The sequence below is a fragment of the Pithys albifrons genome, chromosome 2 (assembly GCF_047495875.1).
Source record: "Pithys albifrons albifrons isolate INPA30051 chromosome 2, PitAlb_v1, whole genome shotgun sequence".
In the NCBI taxonomy this organism is placed as follows: domain Eukaryota; kingdom Metazoa; phylum Chordata; class Aves; order Passeriformes; family Thamnophilidae; genus Pithys; species Pithys albifrons.
Window position 1 is genome coordinate 16,916,463 of NC_092459.1, and position 23,702 is coordinate 16,940,164.

General features: G+C 37.3%; 1 protein-coding gene and 1 long non-coding RNA gene across 17 annotated transcripts in view; one reads left to right on the top strand and one right to left on the bottom strand.

The window, feature by feature from the left end:
- MYT1L (myelin transcription factor 1 like) overlaps positions 1-23,702 on the top strand; it is a 298,788-nt gene that overhangs the window by 234,061 nt on the left and 41,025 nt on the right. For 9 of the 16 annotated variants that reach the window (XM_071548396.1, XM_071548394.1, XM_071548398.1 and 6 more), the window contains 5 exons: positions 1,336-1,583; positions 3,858-4,094; positions 5,791-5,912; positions 6,276-6,338; positions 6,837-6,905. In XM_071548396.1, the coding sequence (XP_071404497.1) occupies positions 1,336-1,583; positions 3,858-4,094; positions 5,791-5,912; positions 6,276-6,338; positions 6,837-6,905 (739 nt within the window). The remainder of the gene's footprint in view (positions 1-1,335; positions 1,584-3,857; positions 4,095-5,790; positions 5,913-6,275; positions 6,339-6,836; positions 6,906-23,702) is intronic. The other 7 variants (XM_071548400.1, XM_071548402.1, XM_071548403.1 and 4 more) reach the window with 1 other exon arrangement.
- On the bottom strand, positions 1,129-23,292 carry LOC139668663 (uncharacterized). Its single transcript, XR_011697106.1, has 4 exons — positions 23,225-23,292; positions 10,577-10,756; positions 8,205-8,282; positions 1,129-1,645 (listed from the first exon to the last, which is right to left on the bottom strand). It is a non-coding gene; the product is annotated as an uncharacterized lncRNA (long non-coding RNA).

Below are 23,702 nucleotides of genomic sequence, written 5' to 3' on the forward strand. Positions count from 1 at the left end.
AATGTGCTGTGCTCATGGGAGCAGATTATTATATGTATGTCTGCTCCGACAAATACAACTGAAGAGCCTGGCATTTAAATGGAGCCCATCACGGAAGAGCTCTAGCTAAGGCCTGACCTTTTTTGTATAGCTCTCTAATCAGCATGCTAGTTGGTTATTGTTACACTGTGCTATAAGGTGTGATCTCTGCAGTATGCATTTACATCTTAAGGGAAAATAGTTGCTGTAATATACATGTATGTATCCTCTGACTTTGACTTTTTTATGAAAATACATAAAGTTTTAGATTTTGGAGGTGAGTTTGTACTTTCTTGCATTTTTTGTAAACACTTTTAAAACAGTTCATTTGGGAAGGGGGTTGGAGAAGTAAGTGGGCTAATAGGGCTGGTTTCCATTATTGCTATAATACCTTTGGCTGCAAGGAGTGTTACTTAAAGCAGCAATAGTGCTGCTTTGTATTTGGATAGGCTGGACATGAGCACTGTTAGTGGCTTGGCTGTCCTGTGACCACCTCTAGCTTCTGCTGGTCAGAGTACAGCCAAGCATCACTGTCCTTGATGTGAGCAGCAAGGGGTGTCTTGACCCTTACTGCTTTTATGAAGGATGGTAGGTGCTTGGCTTGTTTAAAGGGAGGGACATTTCACTTGTACCTGTTGCCATTTAAACAACCACTGCTTCTTTCTTTGTGCAAGCCATGGTAAAACTCACGTGTGACAACCACCTTTTCCCTTTTATCGTGCTCCTTTCCTTTGTGATGAGCAGTGCCATAATACTTGCCTGTGGTGTAGGAGGAAGAAAGGTTTTAGGAAGCATGGGGTGTTTGAGGACATTTGGGTGGCACTGTGGCCCAGAGGCCAAGCCTGTCAGCCTTATGGTGGGCTTGATCTCCGGCAGCTCTGGGGAGTCTAGGCCTTAAATTAACAGTTTGCTCATGTAAATAGGAAGAGGTCCCATAGTGTTACATTGCCTGTCATTAATGAAAATGAACGAGCCAAGCAGATCGTACCTTCTGTCTGACTATATATGTGGGGTAAAAGCAGTGTTTCTGTGTTTTTATTTTTTTCTAAATCCAGCCTGTTTGTCAGAACGATTCATGATCACATCATGCAGATTTTTATTGGAGGTTATTTCATACAAATTCACACATGTAGCATATAAAACTCTCAGAACAAAATCAAGAAATACAGCCATCATTCTTATTGCGGGCTTTCTTTTTTGTTTTGGCATTGGTTACTGTTCCTCATTATAAATTTCACCTCCAGCAGTTTGTTTTTCTCTTCACTTATGCAGAATGCTCCTTCTTTTGAGTCATCCTTGTCATATTTCTTCCCACAGCTAAACGCTACTGTAAGAATTCGAGTCCAACCAGCAGCACAACAAGCAGTTATGCCCCTAGCAGCAGCAGCAATATGAGTTGTGGTGGAGGCAGCAGTGCCAGCAGTACCTGCAGCAAGAGCAGCTTTGACTATACTCATGACATGGAGGCAGCGCACATGGCTGCTACTGCTATTCTGAATCTCTCCACTCGCTGCAGGGAGATGCCTCAGAACCTCTCCACTAAGCCTCAGGATCTCTGTGCGAGGGTAAAAATTAGTAATTCTGTTTGTTGATGAAGATTTCTCTTAACTGTACTTGCTCTGTGACCCTGATAGAGAGAAGAATAGCTTTAGTACATCTTGTCTTTTTTTTTCCCTCAAAATTAACAATTTGGTGGCTCTGCTAAAGCAAAGAGGAAAAAAAAAAGAAGGAAGATACAAATTGCTCACAAGTATCCCAGGAAATCTCAAGGGTTTTATAAATGGGTGATACTGATAGCATGTATTCCCTTTTTCATTTGTCTCTAATTATAAAAGATATTTGGATTGCTCAAGTGGTATTAATTGTACTACTGATTTTTTTTGTTTAACACTGTTTGATTCATTCATTTTATGAAAGGATTAAGATTTAACTGTGTATCTTCATTTAAAAGTCACAAATGAAACCTAAGCTTACAAGATTCAGTAAAAAGAAACCTATGGTCCTGTGTGTTACAATTTCTTGCCTGTCTGTGATATCACAGTTCTTAAGCCATTGCATAATACATTTGGAATGAAAAAATCATCTGGTACAGGTGACTTTAAATGTGCTTAACAGTATTGCAGGGGTCACTAATGTTCTGTATGTTCATAAAGCCTTAGTATATTATAAAATGGTTATACAGATACAAACAAAAGCTTTTACAACTAAACTTTCTGTATTAGGAAAAAAACAGTGTTCTATTAACATTCATTAAAGATTTAGAAGACTTTTTTCATTATAAACTTGTAAGTTTTGACTGATAGCTGTGCAGAAATGAGTATTTAACATACACAAGCAAACAGTACAGTGCTGCCTAGAGGAGACCACTAGATGGCTGAGCAGACAGATGCAGTGCAGAGGAAACATTTTTTATTGTGCTTATAGGGAGCTTTTGAGCTGGCAGACATGTTCTGTTGTTCCACATATAGTAAAGGTTTTCCCCTTATTGTGTAAAGCGCCTTGATCATTCATAACAAACTAAACCCGTAGCAGTAGGTATTAGTAATAATCATGATTTAAGCCAGAGTGGGTGGCTACTTTGTTTTCAAATGCTGATTTTTATATTAATTTATTTAATACAGTTCAAGAGGGAAATATCTTTCTGGCATGTAAATAAATGCAATTGTTCTCTATATCAACATGATGGGAGAAGCTGAAATAAAATGGTAAAAGTCTTCTGTGTCTAAACCAGAAAGGGCCTCTTTCCTAATGTGCCACTTTATATTGAGACAGAAGGAATTAATCTGAGAAGATAAACAAGTATTTTCTAAATTAAATTAGCAGAGTAGGAGCAATTAGATATAAGTTCTGACAAAAAGAAGTAATTCAGAAGGAGAGATTTGCATTCACAGTGCTTTCCTGCATCTCTGTTATTACTCAAGATGAGGAAAAGTCACCAGACATATGAGGAGTCAGTCACATTAATGTTAGTTTTGAAATCAAATTTCTCATAAAACATTTAAGTTCTGGAAAGATGAGGGATTCATTGTTGGCATTTTTATTTTATCTGTCCTTAGGTTTTTTCATTGTGTTCATTTTAAGATATCTTCTTTCTCCTCATCTAATATAGTAGATACCCCTTGTTTGTTTCTGCAAAAGAAAAAGTCAGAGCCCATGCTTGCCCCATTTTTACAGTGATTCAGTTGTCACAGAAACTGACACATATTATTATAAAGATAGATACATGAAATGTTAGTATGTGTTCATCTGCAGGGAAGGAGCTGTGAAATTTGAATGCATGTACTCATTGGCAAATGGTGTCCACAAGGACTTCTTTTGGTATCCTACCTGCCTGTTTTATTTTATGACTATCAAATCAAGCATTGACTGGTAATGTTAAATAAACAAAGAAGCAAAGATTATTTGATGCTAGCTAGTTTTTGTTACTCCAATCTCCCAGACAAGTGTCAAGACTGAAAACAAGAACTATGCAGATGTTGCCTCACAGGTACTCACCTGTCGCAGAATAAATCAGGAACATAAAGAGAACAGCAAGAAAATACCTTTAGATATTTCTCCTTTGTATACCAGATTTTGCACCTATGTGCTGGATGGCAGGAGGGTTGCTGAAGACTCTCCCCTTTTCCCCCAGACATCACATTAACCATTCAGGAAGAAATCTACTTTAACAGCATTAATGTTGTGTAACAGCATCATGCTATGTGTAGGAGGGGGCTCAATGCTCACAATCTATACAGGAATGGAAAAGCATTTTATCACTGCTAGGCAATCAGATTGAAGGAGAGGTAGCAGTTTGCTGGTGTGAAGCCGAATTAACAATATTTTTCTTATTTTGACAGAATCCTGATATGGAAGTCGATGAAAATGGGACGTTGGATCTGAGCATGAACAAACAGAGGCAGCGAGATGGTTGCTGTACCATTTTGACACCACTGGAGCCCATGTCCCCACAACGGCAAGCTGTGATGAATAACCGGTGTTACCAACTGAACGAGGGTGACTGCTGGGACTTGCCAGTGGACTACACTAAAATGAAGCCAAGTAGGATAGATGAAGATGATTCCAAAGAGATTAATGTATGTCTTTTTCATCTATTGGTTCTTGTTGCAGTCTAATTTTGGTAATTAATTAATTTTATAACATTTGGAGGAAAATAGGAAATAAAATTAGTAAGTGATAAAACTGGTGGATTTTGACAAAAAGGACTTTCTGCTGGTTAATCTTTAGGACTGTATCATGCTGGCACACATCTGATCTGTGACTAAGTTCTATAAGACAACATTGGGACCATGAATGTGAATCATGTTTTCTAACAGGATCATCTTGTTAACAAATATTTGCTGCAGTAAAGATGCTTTGCTATATCCAGATTATGTTACTCTATCTAAGCAAGTTGACATAACTGAGCAGTACTGGGATAATCAGCTCTGAAGACAAGACACTCTTCTGAATTTGAAAACCATAAATGATGTGCTCAGTATTTGAAAGCATATATTACTTAGAAATCAATTTAAACAAAAGCAGCAGAATATAATGTAAATTTTCAACCATTTCAACTAATCTTCTAGGTTACTTACACACTCTTGATAGCTCTGTGTGTAAGGGCCTGTAGTAATGAAATACATTCTTTCCAGAATGTGGTGAAGGTATATTAGAAGTCAGTGTTACTTTTTCTATTCATAATACCAAGACAACAGCAAAAAAAAAAGTTAATGAATGAGTATTACTTTTCAAAATGTAGAATAAACAGGGCACTGAAGAGGTCTGCTGGCAAGGTTCAATGCCACAGCTTTCCTCCGTCAGGTTTTAACCCTTATCCATTGTTCACCTTAAAATCCTGCACTCAGTTCAACTTAGCTGTTTGCAGACTTCTAGAGATTGGTTTTTCTTGGCTTATAACAAAAAATTAGGGTAATCATTTGCATGTTGCACATCTCTTGCTAATTTTAATCAAAACATAAAACTATTTTCAGTATCTTTGAAATACATAACAAAGTGGCGTTTTCACTAGATACCCTGAATGCAGTGTAGCTTTGGTGGTATCTACAGTTTTCCTATTAATTTCAGTGAAGCTGGCAGGAAATCTGTCACTGTCAAGGAAATGTGAGGTAAAGCTGTGGATTCTTTCAGAGCAAGCAGAACTCCCTACCTCTGCTGTAATGTTTATAGCACCATCTTCAGGAATTGTTGAATGCCTGCATTCAGTCACTACATTCCTGAAATAGATGGGTTTGAATTTCTGAATACATCAGTAAAGTTAATTACCACGTATATCAATCTGTTTTGCCAGACAGATCGATTGAGGTTTGTCCCAGATTGAGATTGTGTGTAAATGTTAAGATTGTTCATCTTTCATCTTTGAGATTATAGAAATCCTTAAAAATGTCATTTAAGGTGGCTTTTTGATGCTTAAGATACTGTATTTAGTAATCTTTTCTGCCTTTTCACTGTTTTGTGATGACTTTAGGGAAAAAAACAGTCTTTTAGAGCAAAATAATATGACAGCTATAGAAAAAAAGCTGGGGTTTGGCCTCACTTTTTCTTTTCTAGATAAGTAAACTATGTATTTCGCATATTATGAAGTCTTCATTAAAATATTCAAAAAGTTAATATTAATAAAAATATTAAAAATTTTAACTGGTGAAATAATATAATTTCATAAATTTCCTCTGTCAGAATAGCATAAGGAGATAGCATCTGATGACTCTGTTTTGCATTATGTGAGTTGTAACCTCCTCCAGCTGAAATTAATGTGTATATATTTGCCTGTAGCCGGAAGATTTGGATCCTTTCCAAGAGGCACTTGAAGAAAGAAGGTATCCTGGTGAAGTTACAATCCCAAGTCCTAAACCCAAATACCCTCAATGCAAAGAGAGCAAAAAGGATTTAATAACGTAAGCATAATGTGAGGTGAAATTATTTTTCTCCTTTTAACCTTTTCTCTCTTTGTCTTTTTTTAAACCAACGAATACATATACGCCTTGCAGTATGAGCATGCAACATTTGCAGCATATAAATGTTTCAAACTGCCAGTTAAGTAAAGTGATAAGCTAATGTGTATTTGCTTGTTCTTAATGATGCTATATTGTATTGAGACGCCATTTTCATTTAAACCGGTTCATTTTGCAGCTTTTCGATTAGGATGCTTAAAACCCCTTGCAGTCATTGCAGCTAAACTGGAAACAATGAAACTTTTAAAAGTTTTTTTTTTAAACATACTTACTATTTTGGCTGTTTTTGTTTTTGTTTGGTGGCAGATGTCCAACACCAGGGTGTGATGGGAGTGGTCATGTGACTGGTAATTACGCCTCACATAGAAGGTGTGACTTCATTTTTTTCATGGTGGATTCTGTCTTTTCAATTTATTGTTTTCAGCTTACCTCAACAATGCTGTCAAAGTAAAACGTTGAACTATGTGTTAACCCTTTGAGTAATATATGTTGATCTTAAAAGCATGCTAATTTGTGTGTTGTATGAACGTCTTTTATTTTTAAATAGATTACTAAAATTTCCAAAGTATTCTTAGAGCATTTAAGTAGTTAACCCAGGAATCTCAAATATTTTTGTCATATCTTTCTAGTTCATAAAGAAACAAACGAACAAACAAGAACATTTACACTATGTAATTTTGGAAGTAATGTTGATAACTGAATATATTCAGAGGGTTAACTATATTACAGAATTCAATATTACAGCACTTGCCCCATCGCTTTTCTGCATTACAAACTTTTACTTTTTAATTTTTATGTTGTGTTTGTTTGGGAGTGTTCAGTTAATGAGAAGATTAACATACTTGTATGTCCTGCCATGTTTTACAGTTTATCTGGCTGTCCCTTGGCTGACAAAAGCATTCGAAGTATGCTGGCCACAAGCTCACAGGAACTCAAGTAAGATATAAAGAACAAATATTTTCTTTATAAATATTTGACTGAAAATTGTGGATAGTTGTATCAGAAATTAGAAATGCTGTCTGGAGAGCTGCTTCAGACAAGGCTGATCCTGCTTGGACATGCATTGGAATCTCTAGAGAAATTCCATACAGGAGGCTCTATACATAAGTCTGTTGACGTAGCATTTCCTTTTGTCTATTCTTCACGTATAGGGATGCAGAAAAGTCAGAACTTCTGGAATTTCATCTAAATGTTCGAATTTCTATTCCATTTTTTTCTGAAATTTAATTTGCTAATTAGAACAGAAAATTCTCATACAATTAGACTGATGAAAGCCTTCTGATTACACAAGCAGTAAAGTGCTGTAGTTTCTCAGACATAGATTGGAGGGAAGAGAAAACAATTTGTTTTTCCCAAACGCTTGCATGATTTTCCCCAGGTTTGTATCATTGTTACCAGTCTAATGCATTTTCTCATTAGATTTTTTAGTATTTACTTAGATATTCCCCCACTTAAAATTAATTCTTTACAATTCCTTTCAGTTATTTTGGAATAACAGTTGTGAACAATGAATGTTAGGGAATCGTGAGACTTAGCTTTGCTCTGTCTTACTGCACTGTGTGCTCTACTGCAACTGTCTGTGTGGAAGAACTATAGCATTTGTTAGTGCTATGAGATTGTGGTACTCCTGAGTTGCTACTTTGGTTAACCTGGAAAGATTTTCACAAGAAATGAGGAAAATTGGGTAGGGAAAGTATGAAAGGATAGCTCATGATGCCATGCTAAGCAGTATTCTATCTTTATAGTATGCGAATGCCTTAACATTTCTTGAGTTCAGTGCATACCCTGATTTAAAAAAAACAAATCTTGATGTAAACCATGAGAAGAATAAGAAAGCAAGTTTGAGAAAACTACTGGAGTAAGATTGCTCTCTAGTCTTAGCTACTCTAGTTGCTAGACATAAACAATAGGTGTGAAATTTAGTTTATTTCCCAGACAGCCAAAAATAATGTTTGAAACGATTAGCTTAGGTCATGCTGGTATATGCTGCCAGAAGGCTATGCAAAAGGGGATGTAAATTAGATCAAGGAAAACATTTAAATATAAGCAGAGAAAGATATGCACACCCCAGAGAAACTTTGAATTGGACCTGGATTTTGGGTTGTGATGGGTCAAGTGGTAGAAGTTCGAGGAAATGTAAATGCACAAGCAAAACACAAATAAGGCTCTTGAGGCAGCATGAATATTTTAAACACATACTTTGCTGCTTTGACGCTTTACAAAGTTTCTACTTGCCTTAGAAAGGTGTTTCTGAATTATCTCATCTCCTCTGCCTTTCTCAAATATCTACATTCACGCCTACCTAGTAGAGACCTGGAAGAAAAATAAAACACTTAAATTTGAGACCTCACTTTTGTCTCATGCCATTCTCTCTACTTATTTCAAGTTTTGGCTAAGCAAAGAGAAAAAATTAATTTAAAGTTTTATTTTTATGTTTAGAATCTATTCTTTATTAGCATTTAGCATTATCAATTTAGCAGTTATCATTATACCTGTTGAACACATAAAACTCAGTTGAGTTTGAAAATGCCAGAATTTTAAACAGGCTTACTTAACTCAGTTCTCTTTTGCATTTGCATTATATGGCAAGCCTTCATTTTCTGATCTTATGTTTTTCCACGGGATAGCAGAGTAAAGCATTGCACAGGACAGACAGTAATCACTGCATAAGCAACTAATGAATTTCTTCTCTCTTCCTCATTATTATCCCATGTGAGGCCCTGTCTGTTATTCACTACAGTTTCCTCAAACAGCACTCTGAGGATGTAGCTACTAATTCACTCCCATATTTATCACTACCATTGCATCTGAGTGCTTCCTAATTAATTTATCTCAGTTATAAAAAGAATTTATATTCATCATCAGTTATACTCTGAAGTAAGTCAGTGTTGGTATTATCCCCATTTTAAAGCCAGAAAAATTAGGCATATGATTTCGTTTGCTCAGTTGACTACTTTTTGGGCTCAATTTGTCAGAGTTCTTCACATTACAGAGAACTATATAGGGTCAAAGACTACCCTTGAATTTGCTTGGAGCTGTGGGAATTCAGCAGTTCTGTAAGATGAGTGATTGACCCTTTGTGAAAAGGGATGAACTCTACAGAAAAAGTGGGGCAGAGTCCAGTGTTTCAAAACTGCCAGACTGTTCTTTCTCCTACCCCAAAACTGATCAGTCCCAGCTTTCACTTGGCCCATTTGCTCTGTCCTGTTTTTCTTCTTCATTTTTTCTGAATTGTTCCCTGTCTCAAGCTCCTTGTCTGGTCAGCCCATCTCTGGCCTCCATCACATTTATATTTTGATTGTCCTCTGTCTCTACATCCTGTGAAACTAGTACAGAGACAGAAATAAAGCATCTTAGCATTTCTCACATATATTTGAAAGCAGCGAAGTAGGAGTCCTATGGAAGGCAGCGTCCTTTATACAACTCTCATTTATGCTCTTGTTCTCTGCTTAAGATGGAAGAAGATGTGATCATGTAAATGTACTGTGTATGCACAAAGCAGCTAAACCAAAGCTACATAAGCGAATTCAATTTTGAAATTTTTGAACTGTGAAGTACTTCATTTACATCTGTTATATTTTTGTGTGTGAGGTCTGGGAGTATAATTTCCTTGTTTCTAAAAAGAGCAAGATGAAAAGAAGTCATTCCATAATAAGGGGTACCACTGGCTCTCTGTCAGGCCAGCAGCCACCATGAGAACTTTTGGTATCTGCTGTACAGGTCACCTGGACTGCTGTCATAGCAAACAGCAGCAGAAGGGTTAGTGGTCTGCAGGGACTGGCAGCAGGAGGAGCTGGGGAGCATTGCTGGGATGTTTCATGCATATTTGCTGACAGCACAAGAGTAGTGGGAATCAGTAACCTTGGCTCCTGCCCCAGGCTGTAGAGGGAAATGTATACACATTTTTTGCCTATATCCCAGGCTGAGATCCCTTCTGTCCTGTCCTCACCAATCTATACTGTTCTCATCTCTTCATCTTTTATTCCTTGTTCAGGTTTTCAGTGTAGTTTTTTCCAGTCCTCCATGAAGACTTCAACCTCAGTAAAATTTCTGGCAAATACTTGCTTAATGTGTGGGGTACAGAGAACAAGTGAGAGTGCAGTAGAAGAAGTGATAGTGAAGCATAGGGATCATGTTTCTAGACTGAATAGTTTGGAAGGATTTAATACTTCTATGGCTTTGCCATGTAGAAAATATCACATATGTGCTGTTAAAGCCTTTATATCACATTTTACCAATACACAATCTCCTTATGAGTATTGTACAACACACACAAGTAATGTGTAATGCAGCCTCCTCACGGGAATTTTGCTAAGACGCTGATTCTTGTGGTACCCCAGCTGAAATATAAAATAGCATATGTTTCAAAAAACATTCATGAGTAATACATCAGATAATATTCATAATCAAAATAATACAGAGAATCTGGAGAGGCTAGAGAGAAGTTTATTTCTCTTAGCAGTTATGCTCTCCATCTTGCCTTTTGGTAGTTGTGGCTCCAGGATTCCATTACCCACATTCCTGTTTCCCAGAATAATAATGTTGGAGCTTTCAATTAAACTGTTCCAGGGTCAGGATAATTATTCCTTGCCATACTTGCTTCTCACCTGTAAGAGTTCTGGCTCAGGTTTACCATGCAGACTGTCTGGTTTTCCACTTTCACCCAAAGCTCAAGCAGAAACAAAAGAGTCTCTGTTCTTAGTTTATCAGCAGGCCAAAGCAGTTACATATCCTGGTCAGTGACCTCCAAATAACAGAAAAATTTCTTCTGCTTTAATTTTCAGTTACTGCGCTGACAAAAAATCAGGGGAAAAAAAAAGAGGTCAACAGCTTTAAGGCTCTCTGAAGAAATGAGTATCTTGCAAGGATCCAGTATTAAGATTCTGGTTTATAGTACTTCTGACAAGCAACTAATCTTTAAAGGGACAATATATTGATGAGTAAACTTAACTATGATGGAAAAGCAATTAACAGCCCACCCAGTGACAGCTACCAGTATTAAAATATTCATAAGTTAAATCCAGTTTAATCTTACCCAGGGACTTTTTCTTATCAGTTTTCCTTATCTATTCCTTATCACTCACATGTTTCTCTAATAGTTACAATTACTTCAAAACTGTAATCCCATTATGGAATTATAAATGCTATTAAAACCTAACATTTTGAAGCACTTTAAATCTTATTCAAAACCAAATTTAAAAAAACCCAAACAACCAAACAACAACCCAAAGCTAAAATTAATTATTGTTTTTAAAAGGACACATTTTGATCATCAGTAAATCGATCCCAGCCAAAATGCAGTATAGTGGCTGAGAACATTCCTACTCAGTGTCCTGCCAGTGAGGGAACCAGAGAACTCGGGTACCAGAGACTCACAGAAATGTAGTTCTATTTAGTTCTGCTTAGTGCTACTTTGATGTAAAAATAATCATGGTTTTTCAAATGCCATAGATAACTACGTATTAGCTTGATTTTACCATGGAAGTAAATATCACACTGTCAACATTTACCCTTATTTCTTTGGGTCAAATTTCTGCCAGAAAATCCCATTAGTGCTTATATTAAAAGTTAATCTGAACCTCAGAAATATTCATGGTTCAGGCAGGTGCCTGCAAGTTTGGATACTTCTCTGGTACTGCTGTAATAGGCCCAGTCCTTCAGTTCCAAAGCACCTGGGTGTATTTTGTTTTCTGTGGTGGGTGTCTTTTGATATTTCCCTGTGTCACTTACAGGTAGGAGTACAGTCTCCTTTCCCTCACAACAATGAAACCTGAAAGCTTTTGTGTTCCACATCTCTTCTTAACTCTAAGTGAGGAGTTCAGTATATTTTTGCATGTTGTCCACAACGAAGTGAGTTGGAATTTCTTTGCCTCCATCTCTTTTCCGCATTACTCTGCCTTAATTTCCATATTCTTGGTGATCATCTTCTACTCTTTCTCTTAATTTCCTTTCATCCTTGTGTCCCTGCTCCTAGATGTGCCATCCTAGCAGTGTTCAGATGGAAGAGTGAACTTCTCTGAAGCTCTACCTGTTAGGCACAACTCTCCTAGGAAAATCTACTCCATGCAATACCGATTTTTTTTTCTGGACAGAAAGGATATCCTTACTTCATACTTCTAGGGAAACTCTTTTATATTACTAATATCTCTATTATTTATTCTTATTGGTGTGATTTTTCTGCAATCTGCTTGGCAAGAACAGGGAAAAAGGGATACCCTCCCAGGAATGGAGAAGCTTCTGTTGTTTTTATTCTGATAAATACATAAAATAATACTGGGAAAAAATAGTATTTTCCCCCTTGCTTTAGTCATCTGGAAAAAAATAGCCCTTCTCCAAAACCAAATTTAAATGCAGAAACAAAAATTCATAGGCTATATTAGTAAAACACCATAGAAACATTTCCCTTGTTAGGTAACCACAGCATTCTTGGACATTGATCAGTATCTATACTCTTAAAACTTGATAGCTCTCCCAGTATAAAGTTTATGTACTTTATGTACTCAAACCAGTTTTTTCTGCAAAAATCTCTTTAGCTGCTGAAGTGATTTCATCTGCATCCTGTGTTTCCACTTGAGATGTTTCTGGGTGTACATTTGTTGCTTCATCTGCACCGAAGTCTTATCCCTTGCCTAGTCTTGCCTTGCCTTCTGTTTCCTACTCTTTCCTTCACTTTTCCTGCTGAGATTACATTTGTCCTCCTGTAAGAATGTAGCAAGACTGAGACCCATTATATAGTTTTCACTCACTTTTATCTTGGAAAATTACTCTTTGTTGCAAGAGAAATAACCATTTCCATTCTTATTATCACTTTTTTACCCCCGTTGTTTATGTCTTTTTTTCTACATGAGAAACTTAGAAGTTGTCATTACAGTTTTTCTTGAATACTGAGGTTGTTGAGCCTATTAAGTAACCTTGTGTTTTGTTGAAATACTCCTTTGATGCTAAGTATGTATCATTTGAATCTGCAGATGCTTTTTGAAATTCCTTGATGCTTTAGCTAACTTGTGTACAGAAAATGTGATTGCAAAGACCAGATGTGATGTATTTGCAGAAATGTTAAAAATTGCTAGAGTGAGCCATTTGTAAATGATAGTGTTTTATTAATTTATCTGCAGTGTTGTGGTAAAACAAACTGAACAAACTGTAGTTTTTAATGTGTTCTTAAATTGCAAGTTAGTGTGCAAGTCTAATTTAAATTATTAAAAACGAAACCAAGGAACATAGATCCCCAATTATTAGTTCACTTATAATCTTTCCCACTTTGTTCAACTAGATCCTTGGGCCAAGTGAAATTAGGAATCTCATGTGGTTTCAGTGGGTTTTTTTTGCATTTTTGTTTCCTGTATTTATTGCAGATTTCCACTTGGATACCTTATCTTTGATGGCAGCATGCATGCCTGGCCAGAACAGAACACCTTGGGCTCTGTTCCTGCACTTCTCAATACTCAAATGGGCACTGTAGGTTATACCTAGCATTTCCAACCTCATGTTGTGTGGTGTTATGATAATGTCCTTTGTATAGAAACCCATCATCTGCAGCAACCTCATCTCTGTAGTCACAATAAGTTTTACATATGGAAGTGGCTGGGCTTTTCTCTGTTAGAATAACTCATTCAGGCTCTGGTAAGGTTGAGTCATTCCATTTTTCTCACTTAAGTTTGTCAACTTTTGTCTTTAAAATAGAAAACACTTGAATTTTGTTTACATAAGATCCTTCATTGTTGTTTTTGTTATTTAGAGGTAGTCTTAAAAGTATGTACTCTCTAAAAATCTACTATATTCTACATATTGCTACCTCTGATGCTGTGAAATGTTCCATGCAGGCACAAAATTGTTTGCATGAAGCATATTGCAGAGTCAGAGCCTCAGTAAGTTGTCAGTACTATGAAATGCTCTGAAATGAGAGGCTTTGTTTGCATAGTGGTATCTACAATAGCCTAGTAGTTTATGGCCTCCTTACTGAATTATTTAAAACAAAAGATAACAATAGCTGTACTTTTTTACTGTTTGGATTTTAATAAGTATTTAAAACCATTTTCAGTTATTACCCAAAATAGTCTTAATTCAGATGAACCTTAGACTTAATAGTCTATAAAGTTTGTGTTTAGAAGGAATGTAAGTACTGGGTATCCACATCCCTGCAATTGCTGTATGCCTAATTTTGAAAGTAGAATTCAGTGTCTGCAGTAACAACTTAGGCAGTTTTGAAGATACAATCCTTAGTTCCTAGCTCTTCACTAATCACTGAGTATTTCTGTGTGAATGTTTATTTGACAGTTTATTTTAATTTTTGAAACGTTTCTCTTGTCAGTCATTCCAGTGCCATTCTGTGCAGTTTCTAAGCAACTATTCTGAGAGGAGCACTTACTTATGTTTAATTATCAATGAATATGTTTAGCTATGTTAATATACTCAATGAATCTCTCGAAGGTCTTCTTGTCTTGGAGTTTTTCCATGTGTATGGTTTTCTCTGTCTTCCTTAGGTTTGGTCATAGTTCTCTGTCATTGAACATGTCCAACATAATTAATTTCATTCAGGCTGGCATTTGCTTGTAATCAATTCAAGGGTCTTTTCTTTGGCACAGTTTGGTTATTGTGCAAACTCCCATTGTGATGTCTATCATTTTTGCTTCAAATCAACAGATCATATCCAATTGCTCATTCCATCCAGATCTGCAAAGATCTGCAACATGATGCTGTGGTATATCCCAAGTGCTGAGGCGAACCCCACGGGAAGTTGCATAAACTATACAGATGCTAAAAGAGGAATTAAAAATGTGGTGTTTTGCACTTGTGTTTGGTCAGACTTGCCAAAAATCTTTAATATATATGCCAAAATGAAAGTAATTTTGTCACTTGAAGTCCTGAACATGATTGTCTGGATCCTCAGTTGGTGTAAATTAGCATAGCTCTGTTGCCTTCAGTGGAGTTACGCTAAGATACAACAGTGATGATCTGGGCAGATACCCTCAGCTGCTCTCTTGGGTTAGCATTCATGTTTGATTGCCTTATTTAAATCTTTTGAAATTAAAAAATCCCTTGCATTGTTTGTTTCCTTAAAATGACCAGTTGCTAACTCAATTATGTGGTGTCTGTATCTGCACAGTAACATCTGATTTTGCCATGCAGTTAAGTTTATCCCTTTACTTTTATCTCAGTGCAATTGGGACTTTATGTGGCACACATTTTTTGCAGCACTGTAGTATCTATATCAATGTTTTATATCTCTAAAATATCCCATATCCCTCATAAACACCTCCTCATAATCTTCCTTTACAATAGTTTTGTATTCCCAGTGAGTGGAATTTACATTTGCTCATCTGCATGTAAAAACTACCCTTCTACCCCAACACACAGAGAATTTCCACTGCTTCAAAGTCTACTGATTTCTCTCCTCCCACAGATAATGACACTGTGCTCTTTCAGCATGGGCTCATTTGGTCTACACTGTGTGAAACAACCTTAGATTTTGAGAAGTACTTTAACACTGGCCATCATTAATTATTTTTGAATGCTTGACTGTGCTTCCACTGCACTCAGCTTCAGCAGTATATGTTTTGTGTAAGGAGGCAGACTGAGGTACAAGCACATTACTCGTGTTAGGTATTGTTTTTTGGACTGCGGTAAAAAAGGAAAAAGACACATTCTCCAAAAAATTAAATCTGAATAAATTATATTTAAGGTTCAGTTTCTAGAACTACACTATTTACATAGTTTCGTTCAAATGATGAGCTGTAGAGTAGTCACTCAAAGTGCTATTTAAAATGTCGTCTTCAGGCTTCAGAGTTAACAGTACATTGAGATGAACTGGACCTAGTTTCCAAAGTTTCAGACTGCAGATTAATGGGGACATCATTATGAAAGCCTCTGATCAGTTAAAAGACCTATAAATATCATTTATTCAAAAGAGACTAGATACTGAAGCACTTGTCTTCTATATTAAATAGGAATCAAAACATAGAGATGCAGGTTATAAGAGAACCAAGTCATAGACTTTTCTTTTTTTACAGGTAGAGAACTATTTTTTCCAGGCCAGTCAGTCTGGCACTTTTCTTGAACACATCATGCGCACAAAAACTATTCCAAAGAAGACTTAGAAAATCACAGCTTACTCATTTGTAAAACTATAAGCTTAGGGATTTTTTTGTTCTTTTGTATAAACTGATGATAGCTAAAAGAAATAAAATGACCTGGCATTAAATGCAGTCAACTGAATGCTGAATTCAGAGTTTAATAGATAAAAAACATTTGCTTTCGACTATGACCTTAATTGCTATTTCTGCCATAAATCAGACATTATGTCAGACCATAGGTATAAAAATATCTCTGTTATTGCTCACAAATATTTGTATATTTTTCGTTTAGTTATTCTAAAAAGTTATTCATAAAAGCGGAGTGAATTCAGTAATTGCTGGTCATTTGACAAATAAGTTTTAATTTAAAATCTGTAATTGTTGGTTATGCTGGACACTGCAGAGATAAATCACTGGTTTTGTTCCTCATGAATAAGATTTGTAAACAAATTACAGAATAAAACCCCAGAGAAATCATAACAATTTATCTGAAAATAACTTAATCATTTTTCAAAATGATAGATTATGGGTTTCTCCTCAAGGCTTCTCCAGGAACCATTGTAGGTGGTGATTTGTTTGATGCTCTAATCAAGAAACATCTGTCAGGAGAGCGTAAGTATTTCCATAAGTGTAGGTATAATGAAGGAGGGGCAAGGGCCTTGCTTTGGAATAACACCCAATACAATTTTTGTGACTTCTGTGTGAAGAATCTGAAAGAATGGAAGTATTGAGGTTTTTTTCCTTTTTTTTAAGCCTTCTAAGGCTTAATCTTCAACACTCCCATTCACAGAAAAAGTCATTCAATGGTTGTAATTCTTTACTGAGACTTGATCCAAACTCATTTTGAGTCATAGAATCACAGAAGGGTTTAGGTTGAAAGGGACCTTAAAGATCATCCAGTTCCAACCCCCCTGCCATGGACAGGGACACATTCCAGAAGATCAAGTTGGTCAGGGTCCCATCCAACCTGGCCTTAAACACCGCCAAGGATGGAGCCCCCACAACTTCTCTGGGCAATCATGTCAGTGGAAAACCTCCCACTGTCTTTAGCTGGCTTTGGATACCAGATTATGTTCTGTAGCTGTGAAAAAGTTTACCTGAGCAGCATATTTTTAATGGATTGAGAATAATATTACAAGCCCAAATTCCATGCAGAGTTTGCACTTCTTACAATTGCCAAAACCAGTTTCAGGTTGATAAATGTCATAGACAAAGTCCTATCATAACTTGTTTTAGAAGAAAACAGTATTTCTAAAGTTTAATTAGTCAAGTATTGATAAGGAAATTCAACTTTTGTTTGAATTCTATTTGATACAACAAACATCTATAAATTAAAATTATTATTATTGAATGCATATGAGAGGTAGTTTTCTAGTTTGTATGCAAAATTTGCATCCAGGATACCGTGTTTAATTCTATTTTAACAAATTTTGGTATTAACTCTACTGAATCCAGAGTAAAGGGTGCTGATTGACAAATGGTAATAAGAAAAAAAGTCAGGACCACATAGCTCTGATTTTTGTGTAAGTCTTGTCAATGTTAATGTACCACAGACCAGGTGTGTTTTATATCTTCATATAAAGTCTTATATAATCAAGCACAAATTCAAAAGTAATTTTATTCCATATTGAAGTTTAAAAGCCATTGCTTCAAGCTAGTGGGATTGTCCTTAAGCCTAAAACAAACATTTTTTGGTCCGTTCATGTCAATGAAGATAATTCCTGTTCAAAGGTAAAGTAAATGTAATGAATAAGATATTTATCCAAAGGGTACTTTTTCTTATATATTTCCCTCACCATAAAGAGGGGAACTTGGCAGTTTCTAAAGGTACTGCCAATGGATTACATTATGTGCAAGAGATGCACTTGACAACAATAAGTACTGGGAAGTGGCAACCTATCTGTATGATGTGGTTTGCTGGGTAATGCATTCCACAGTCATTCAGTTGGCCTTCCTGTGGTGCCATACTCGTCTTGAAATTAATGGGTTTCCTATGGCTGAAAGGGTGCAGAGTAGAATTGCACCTATCCCTACTTCATGCCAGAAGGTTAATAAGATGCTCCTCTTCCATGTCATGTGTAGCAGAGGATCCCAAACTCTGGGCTAATCAAAACAGAGAAATTGTGTTCCTGCCTCATGTAATATTCTTCCAAATCCTTGTCAGAGGGCTTTTGATTAGCAGGAATGTTTGTAAGGATAGTGATTTTTTAAATAATATTTTGACAGAGTTTAAATAGAAGATGTAAAGATTCATTCTGAAAACAGAAAGTTGTGGTTCTCCTTCACCACCCTGCAAAAAGGAAAGTGTTAATCAAAGTTTAGACAAGTTTTGTATTAGAGATCAGAATTAAAAGCAGTAAGTAGATGCTCAGGGTTATTTGGCTATAAGCACACTAAAACAGGAAGTGGTTTTGGAAAACTAGTATATTGCTTAAAAAAATCAGGCAGAAATCTTCCTCTTGTAAAAATCATGTATGGCAGGGTTAGCCTCTCACTCAGAGCTGCTTTTCTAATTCTACAGTGCATGGGAGCTCTGAGCCCTAAGGTACAAGAGAGCATGAGCCATTGTGCTGCAGTTATTTATCCCTGGCTGTATCCAACCTCCCTGGCACTCTGTGCAGCTGTTTAGGAAAATATTCCTGCAACTATCAGACTGTGAACTTAAAATAGCTCTTTCGTGAGATGTTCACAGCATAAACCAAACTTGCACTGCCTTACCGTATGGGAGTTGCAGAAGGGGAAATTGTACAAAAGCTCGGGCTTTTTGCCTTTGGTAACTTCAAGAACAAAGTAAGGAGGGCCAAAGTAAAAGACACCAGGGCGCATCCCATGACAATAAAAAGCACAATTCATATGCTATACTTAATGATACCGTGGAACATTCTTATGAAGCTGGAATTATTACTAAAAGTGCTGTTGAATAGTCACAGATTCCAATGGAAAAAATAAGTTTGTCTTGCAAGAGTTTTAATGGTCTTATCAGTGCTTCCTGCCCTCACTAAAGGAATGCCTCCTTTGTTCACATAATGTACAAACTGCCTCATTCAGGCTGACAGGTTAGGGTGAAATGACACCAATTTCAGGTTATTGAATACTGTGCTAAAAGTTCTGTTACTACTTCTTTTACTGCTACCCAGACAGCTGCAACATCCTTCCAGGGCAGACAGAAAACTCCAAAGCAGAGGCCAGTGGATGCACAGAGCAGAAACTGGGAGTATTATCTCAGGTAGACAGTCCCTCTCACTGGTCAGGATGTTCGGTGTGGTCTACTTCATCTACCTCACTGAGAATTTCTGAGCATTCATTAACTTTGCAAGCTGGACTTCAAAATCATCATTTTCAGTTGTTGAAAAGAACATATACAGAGAAATACACAAGTATTTTCAATATATACAACTATACAGATAAATTGGCTAATGGTTGAGCATGAACTATCCAGAAGGGACTAAAACCAAGTACAATGACAGTGCATGATCTTTCTGGAACAGTCTGTAAGGAAAGGCTGCATCTGTACTGCCACTAGGAGGCCGAACAGCTAATACAGCTTTTGAGATGCATTACAGAATTATAAAATCATGTAGCCACTGTTATCTAAATGTTTACCTAGTACAGCCTACTCCAAACAAGTCCAGTTGGAACAGGTTGCTCAGGACATTGTACATTCAAATTGTTACTATTGTCAAGGTTAGAATTCCCACAGCTATTCCAGTCTTTGACCAGACTGAAGGTAATTTTTTTCATTTATATTAAATTTGCTTTCCCATGATCAACGTTGTCCCCTTATTGCCTCTCCTTCAGCTGTGCAGCACTGAGAACACTTTTGTTATGCCTTCTCCACACCATCCTGCTAGGTATTTGTAGACAGCCGTGAGATTTCCTTATACTTTTCTTTATAGTAATGAGCAAGCTGTCCTTCCCATCCTTGGATATCGAGTGCCTCAGGCCCAGGACCATCCAGCAACATCTTGCAGCAAAGCTAACTTGCAGCTTAATGTTTGTGGTTCTCAAAGCACTGGGAAGAATACAAAAAATATTCTACCCTCCTAATTGTTCCTTCATTATGTCTGATTTGGCTGCCCAGTGTCTACCTCTGGAGACTACCTGGAGGCAGGAGGATGAAGTACTTGGGGTGAGCATAGGTGTGGTAGTGCCAAGCCTGTTCTCCTTGTAGATAGGTTCAAAACCAGACTCTCAATAAGGATTTTTCCCTTCACTATTAATTGTCATGCTTAAGATTGCATACCTGAGGTAAATTAGGGCTCAACAGTGAGGTTATACTTAAAAGTCACTGTAAGTGGAGCATGAGTCTTAAGTCAATCACCTGAAAAATTAAAGCAAGTCTGAGGTTTCAAAAATTAGTATAAAGTCACACAGAAAAATCAGTAACAAAACTGGATTTGCCTTAGCTGCACTGTTCATTAGCCTTCTTACTAGACCAGACTGCCTCTCACAGTCTGATATAATTCACACTCGGTATTTTCACATTTCCCCACTTAGGCTTCTGACAAATGTTTTCAGGCCTAGAGGGAAAAAGATGCTTGTTTTCATAAAATGAAAACATAAAATGAAAACTGGAGGATTTTAATCTTTTGCTGTAAACTTTTCACCCCAAACCAGAAAGTAACATCTCTGCTTTATCTGTCTGGGAAAGTAAAGCCCTTGAGAATTTGCTTCCTTTATCCAAATGTGAACCTCTCTCTGTTATTGGGTGATGTATTTTCAAATAGAAACACGTACATGCAGAAGACATGTAAAAGTCCATCCAGTATAAGGAACTTTTACGATAGCAGTTTCTCAGGGTTAATAATGAGCACAGTGCTCTGACTGCAAGTGGAACAAAACATACCTCTCAGCCTTAAGATGCAACTAGTCACCTGAACACATTTTTACACCAAACTATTATGCTTACCTTATCTTACTTTTCTGAATGTGCACTGAAAATCATCCTTTTAATTGCTCTTTTGAAATTGCAGCAGAGTAAGAAACAAGTTGTTAACAGTGAAGAAAATTCTGGCCCATTACATTTTCTGTCTCTTGGATTATTTTAATAGGCTTGGGTTTTAGGTGTTTTTTTTGCAAACTTCTTGGCCATCATGCTGCCCATGATATATTTTCCAGATAACTCATAAAAGTATACAATCCTGTTCATTTATGGCTTTGCCATAATGCTAGGCTAAGGGAACTCTAATTAGAGGCAGGACTTCTGCTTCTTTCTTAATGATAGAGGCCTAGAAATATTTTGTAGGCTTGGTCTTTCATACCAATATTAGATACACTATTTTGAAGAAGGACATATAAATTGGACTTTCTTCATGCTTTTGTTCTTTCCATCCTTTTCACTCAGCTTTTTTCTTTCCTCCATAGATTGGATCCAACTGTCTCCTTTCCCGTGATCTTCTAGAATCCTTCTCTTGATTAGATGTTTGTGCCTGCACAAGTTGAACAGTTCTGTTCAAACAAGAAGTAGATGAACAGAGTAGCTAAGGAATGGCTAATGTTGCCTAACGCCCAATCTTTTACCAACTTTAGTGGATGGTTATGGTCACAGACAACATGAAAGCTGTTAATCTTTTTTTCCTCTGCTCTTAGCAATACTGATCTGATAGCTTTTCTCTGCATTTCTTGGGGAAATGCTGACCTTTTTGAGTATTCCAGATTCACAGATTTTGAAGTCATTCCAAACCTCTAGGAAACTCTCAGGAAGTGACAGATTCAAGATCATACTGCTGTGCACACCAAACCCTTTGGTAATTGCTTCACCTAGGAAAAGATATACAAACTACAAAAGAGCAGAGCATGGGAGAAGCAGCAGCATAGACATGACAATTCAAGGGTTACACTATTGATAATTTCATGGTGTTCAAGGTAACCAGTAGGCTACACATCATAATGTAACTGTACATTTCTTGTCAGGGGAAAAATCACCTAGTTCAAACTGTTCATTTTCAAAGGACTCAGCATTCAGCCTATATTTAATTCAATTTTGAGCAAAAACTTCCATTTACGTCCTAAACAGAAAAGATAGGCCGGTTGTATGAGCTTTTGAAGATACCTTTTAAAGTTAAGAATACAGAAGTGCTATACCCGTGTTACTGCCTTCAAGTGCTTCTCTTGGACCCATTGTCGCATACAGGGAGCTGGAGAAGTCATGTCACTGGCTGTTCTGCAAACCTGCACTAATCCTGCTGTGCAGTGATGGAGTGGCAGATATTCCCAAGAGGCTTCGCAGTTCCCATATTAATAGACTAATTAGGAATAGGACATTCTTCTTCAGAAACAAATGTGTGTACACAATTTACTGAAAAAAAGCCTATGTGGGGTTGGTTTGGGGTTTTATTCTGAGCACAGGCTTACAGCACTGCTATTAGGAGACAGGGAATTTGCATGGCTTTGTTCCTAGTTGGAGGGCATGTTCTCTTAAGGCTGTTTTCTCCTGAATTTTTCTCTGTGCCTCAATCATTTTATGTTACTCCTTCACATAAAAATGAACCTTTTTTTTTCCAAAGGCTGAGCTGTTTGGAAATGAACATTTGAATTTGCATATGTTGGAACTGATTCATGCCTGGTGCCAGGAAGTGCTCTGTGCTGCAGGGAGGGGATCTGCAGCTGGCCGGTGCTGCCTCCAAGGCAGGCGATGCTGGCAGGAGAGAGAGCGTGGGCAAGGTGCCCAGGGAGAGAACTGATTCACAGCTTCCCCCGGCAGTCTCTGAGCACGGAGCACCCCCTGGGTGGTGCACAGAAGCTATTTCACATTAGGCACATACCCTGCCTTTGGCAACTGGCATGTTGGGCGGTATATGCTGGTGCTAGATGTGAGAACAGCGGGCAGCACGTCATGGCACTTGCTGCTGGGGAGCTGGGAAGTCCTGACTGCTAGCAGAACAGGCAGCATGCAGAGGTGGTAATGGAAGGCATAGGAATATTTTTTCTAAAGCAATATAATTAATTTAAACTCATCGTGTGTATCTGTGCATTTGAGTGCACAGCAATATTCAAAATGCCAGCATGATGCATTTTACACTGCTTACAGGAAAATGGATTTCAATGTAATTAAAAAACATATCATGTTATTTCTCACCCACACACAGTTCAAAAAATGCAGGAATGCAATACAGACAATAGCAGCAGCTAAGGAGAGGAAAATTGTACATGCAGAAAGTCAGGGAATTAATTAAATTTTACCTGAGGAGAAGAATATGCAGTCAGTCCTCCCCAGTTCAGAACCATTCAGTTGCTGGGGATTTCTATAAGCAAAGGGAGAGAGACAGAGCAATCTCTCTGCAGAGATGGAAGAGACTGAAGTTACCCCATGAAACCTCTGAGCCAAAATTATTTTAGTCTCATGCCTGGACTAGCTCCATAGGCCTGGCATCATTCCCTCATGGATAGAAAGACTATATAGTGAAAGTGGCAACAACCAATCTTTCCATTCTACTCTTCTTTCCAATCTTCAATCTGCCCTTCTCCCAGTGTCTTCTGAGAGGGCTCAATAATGCTCCACCAGGAAGGATCCTTGTCTGGATCCCCCGATCTCCTGCCCATTCCTACTAGAATTGCATTGTATCCAATGTCAAAAAGCAACTGACAAGAGAGAAAAGATTTTCCTAAGTTCACCGATTTGCCCTTCCACCTCAAATTTTTGGTTTTGCTGGCTTTTGTT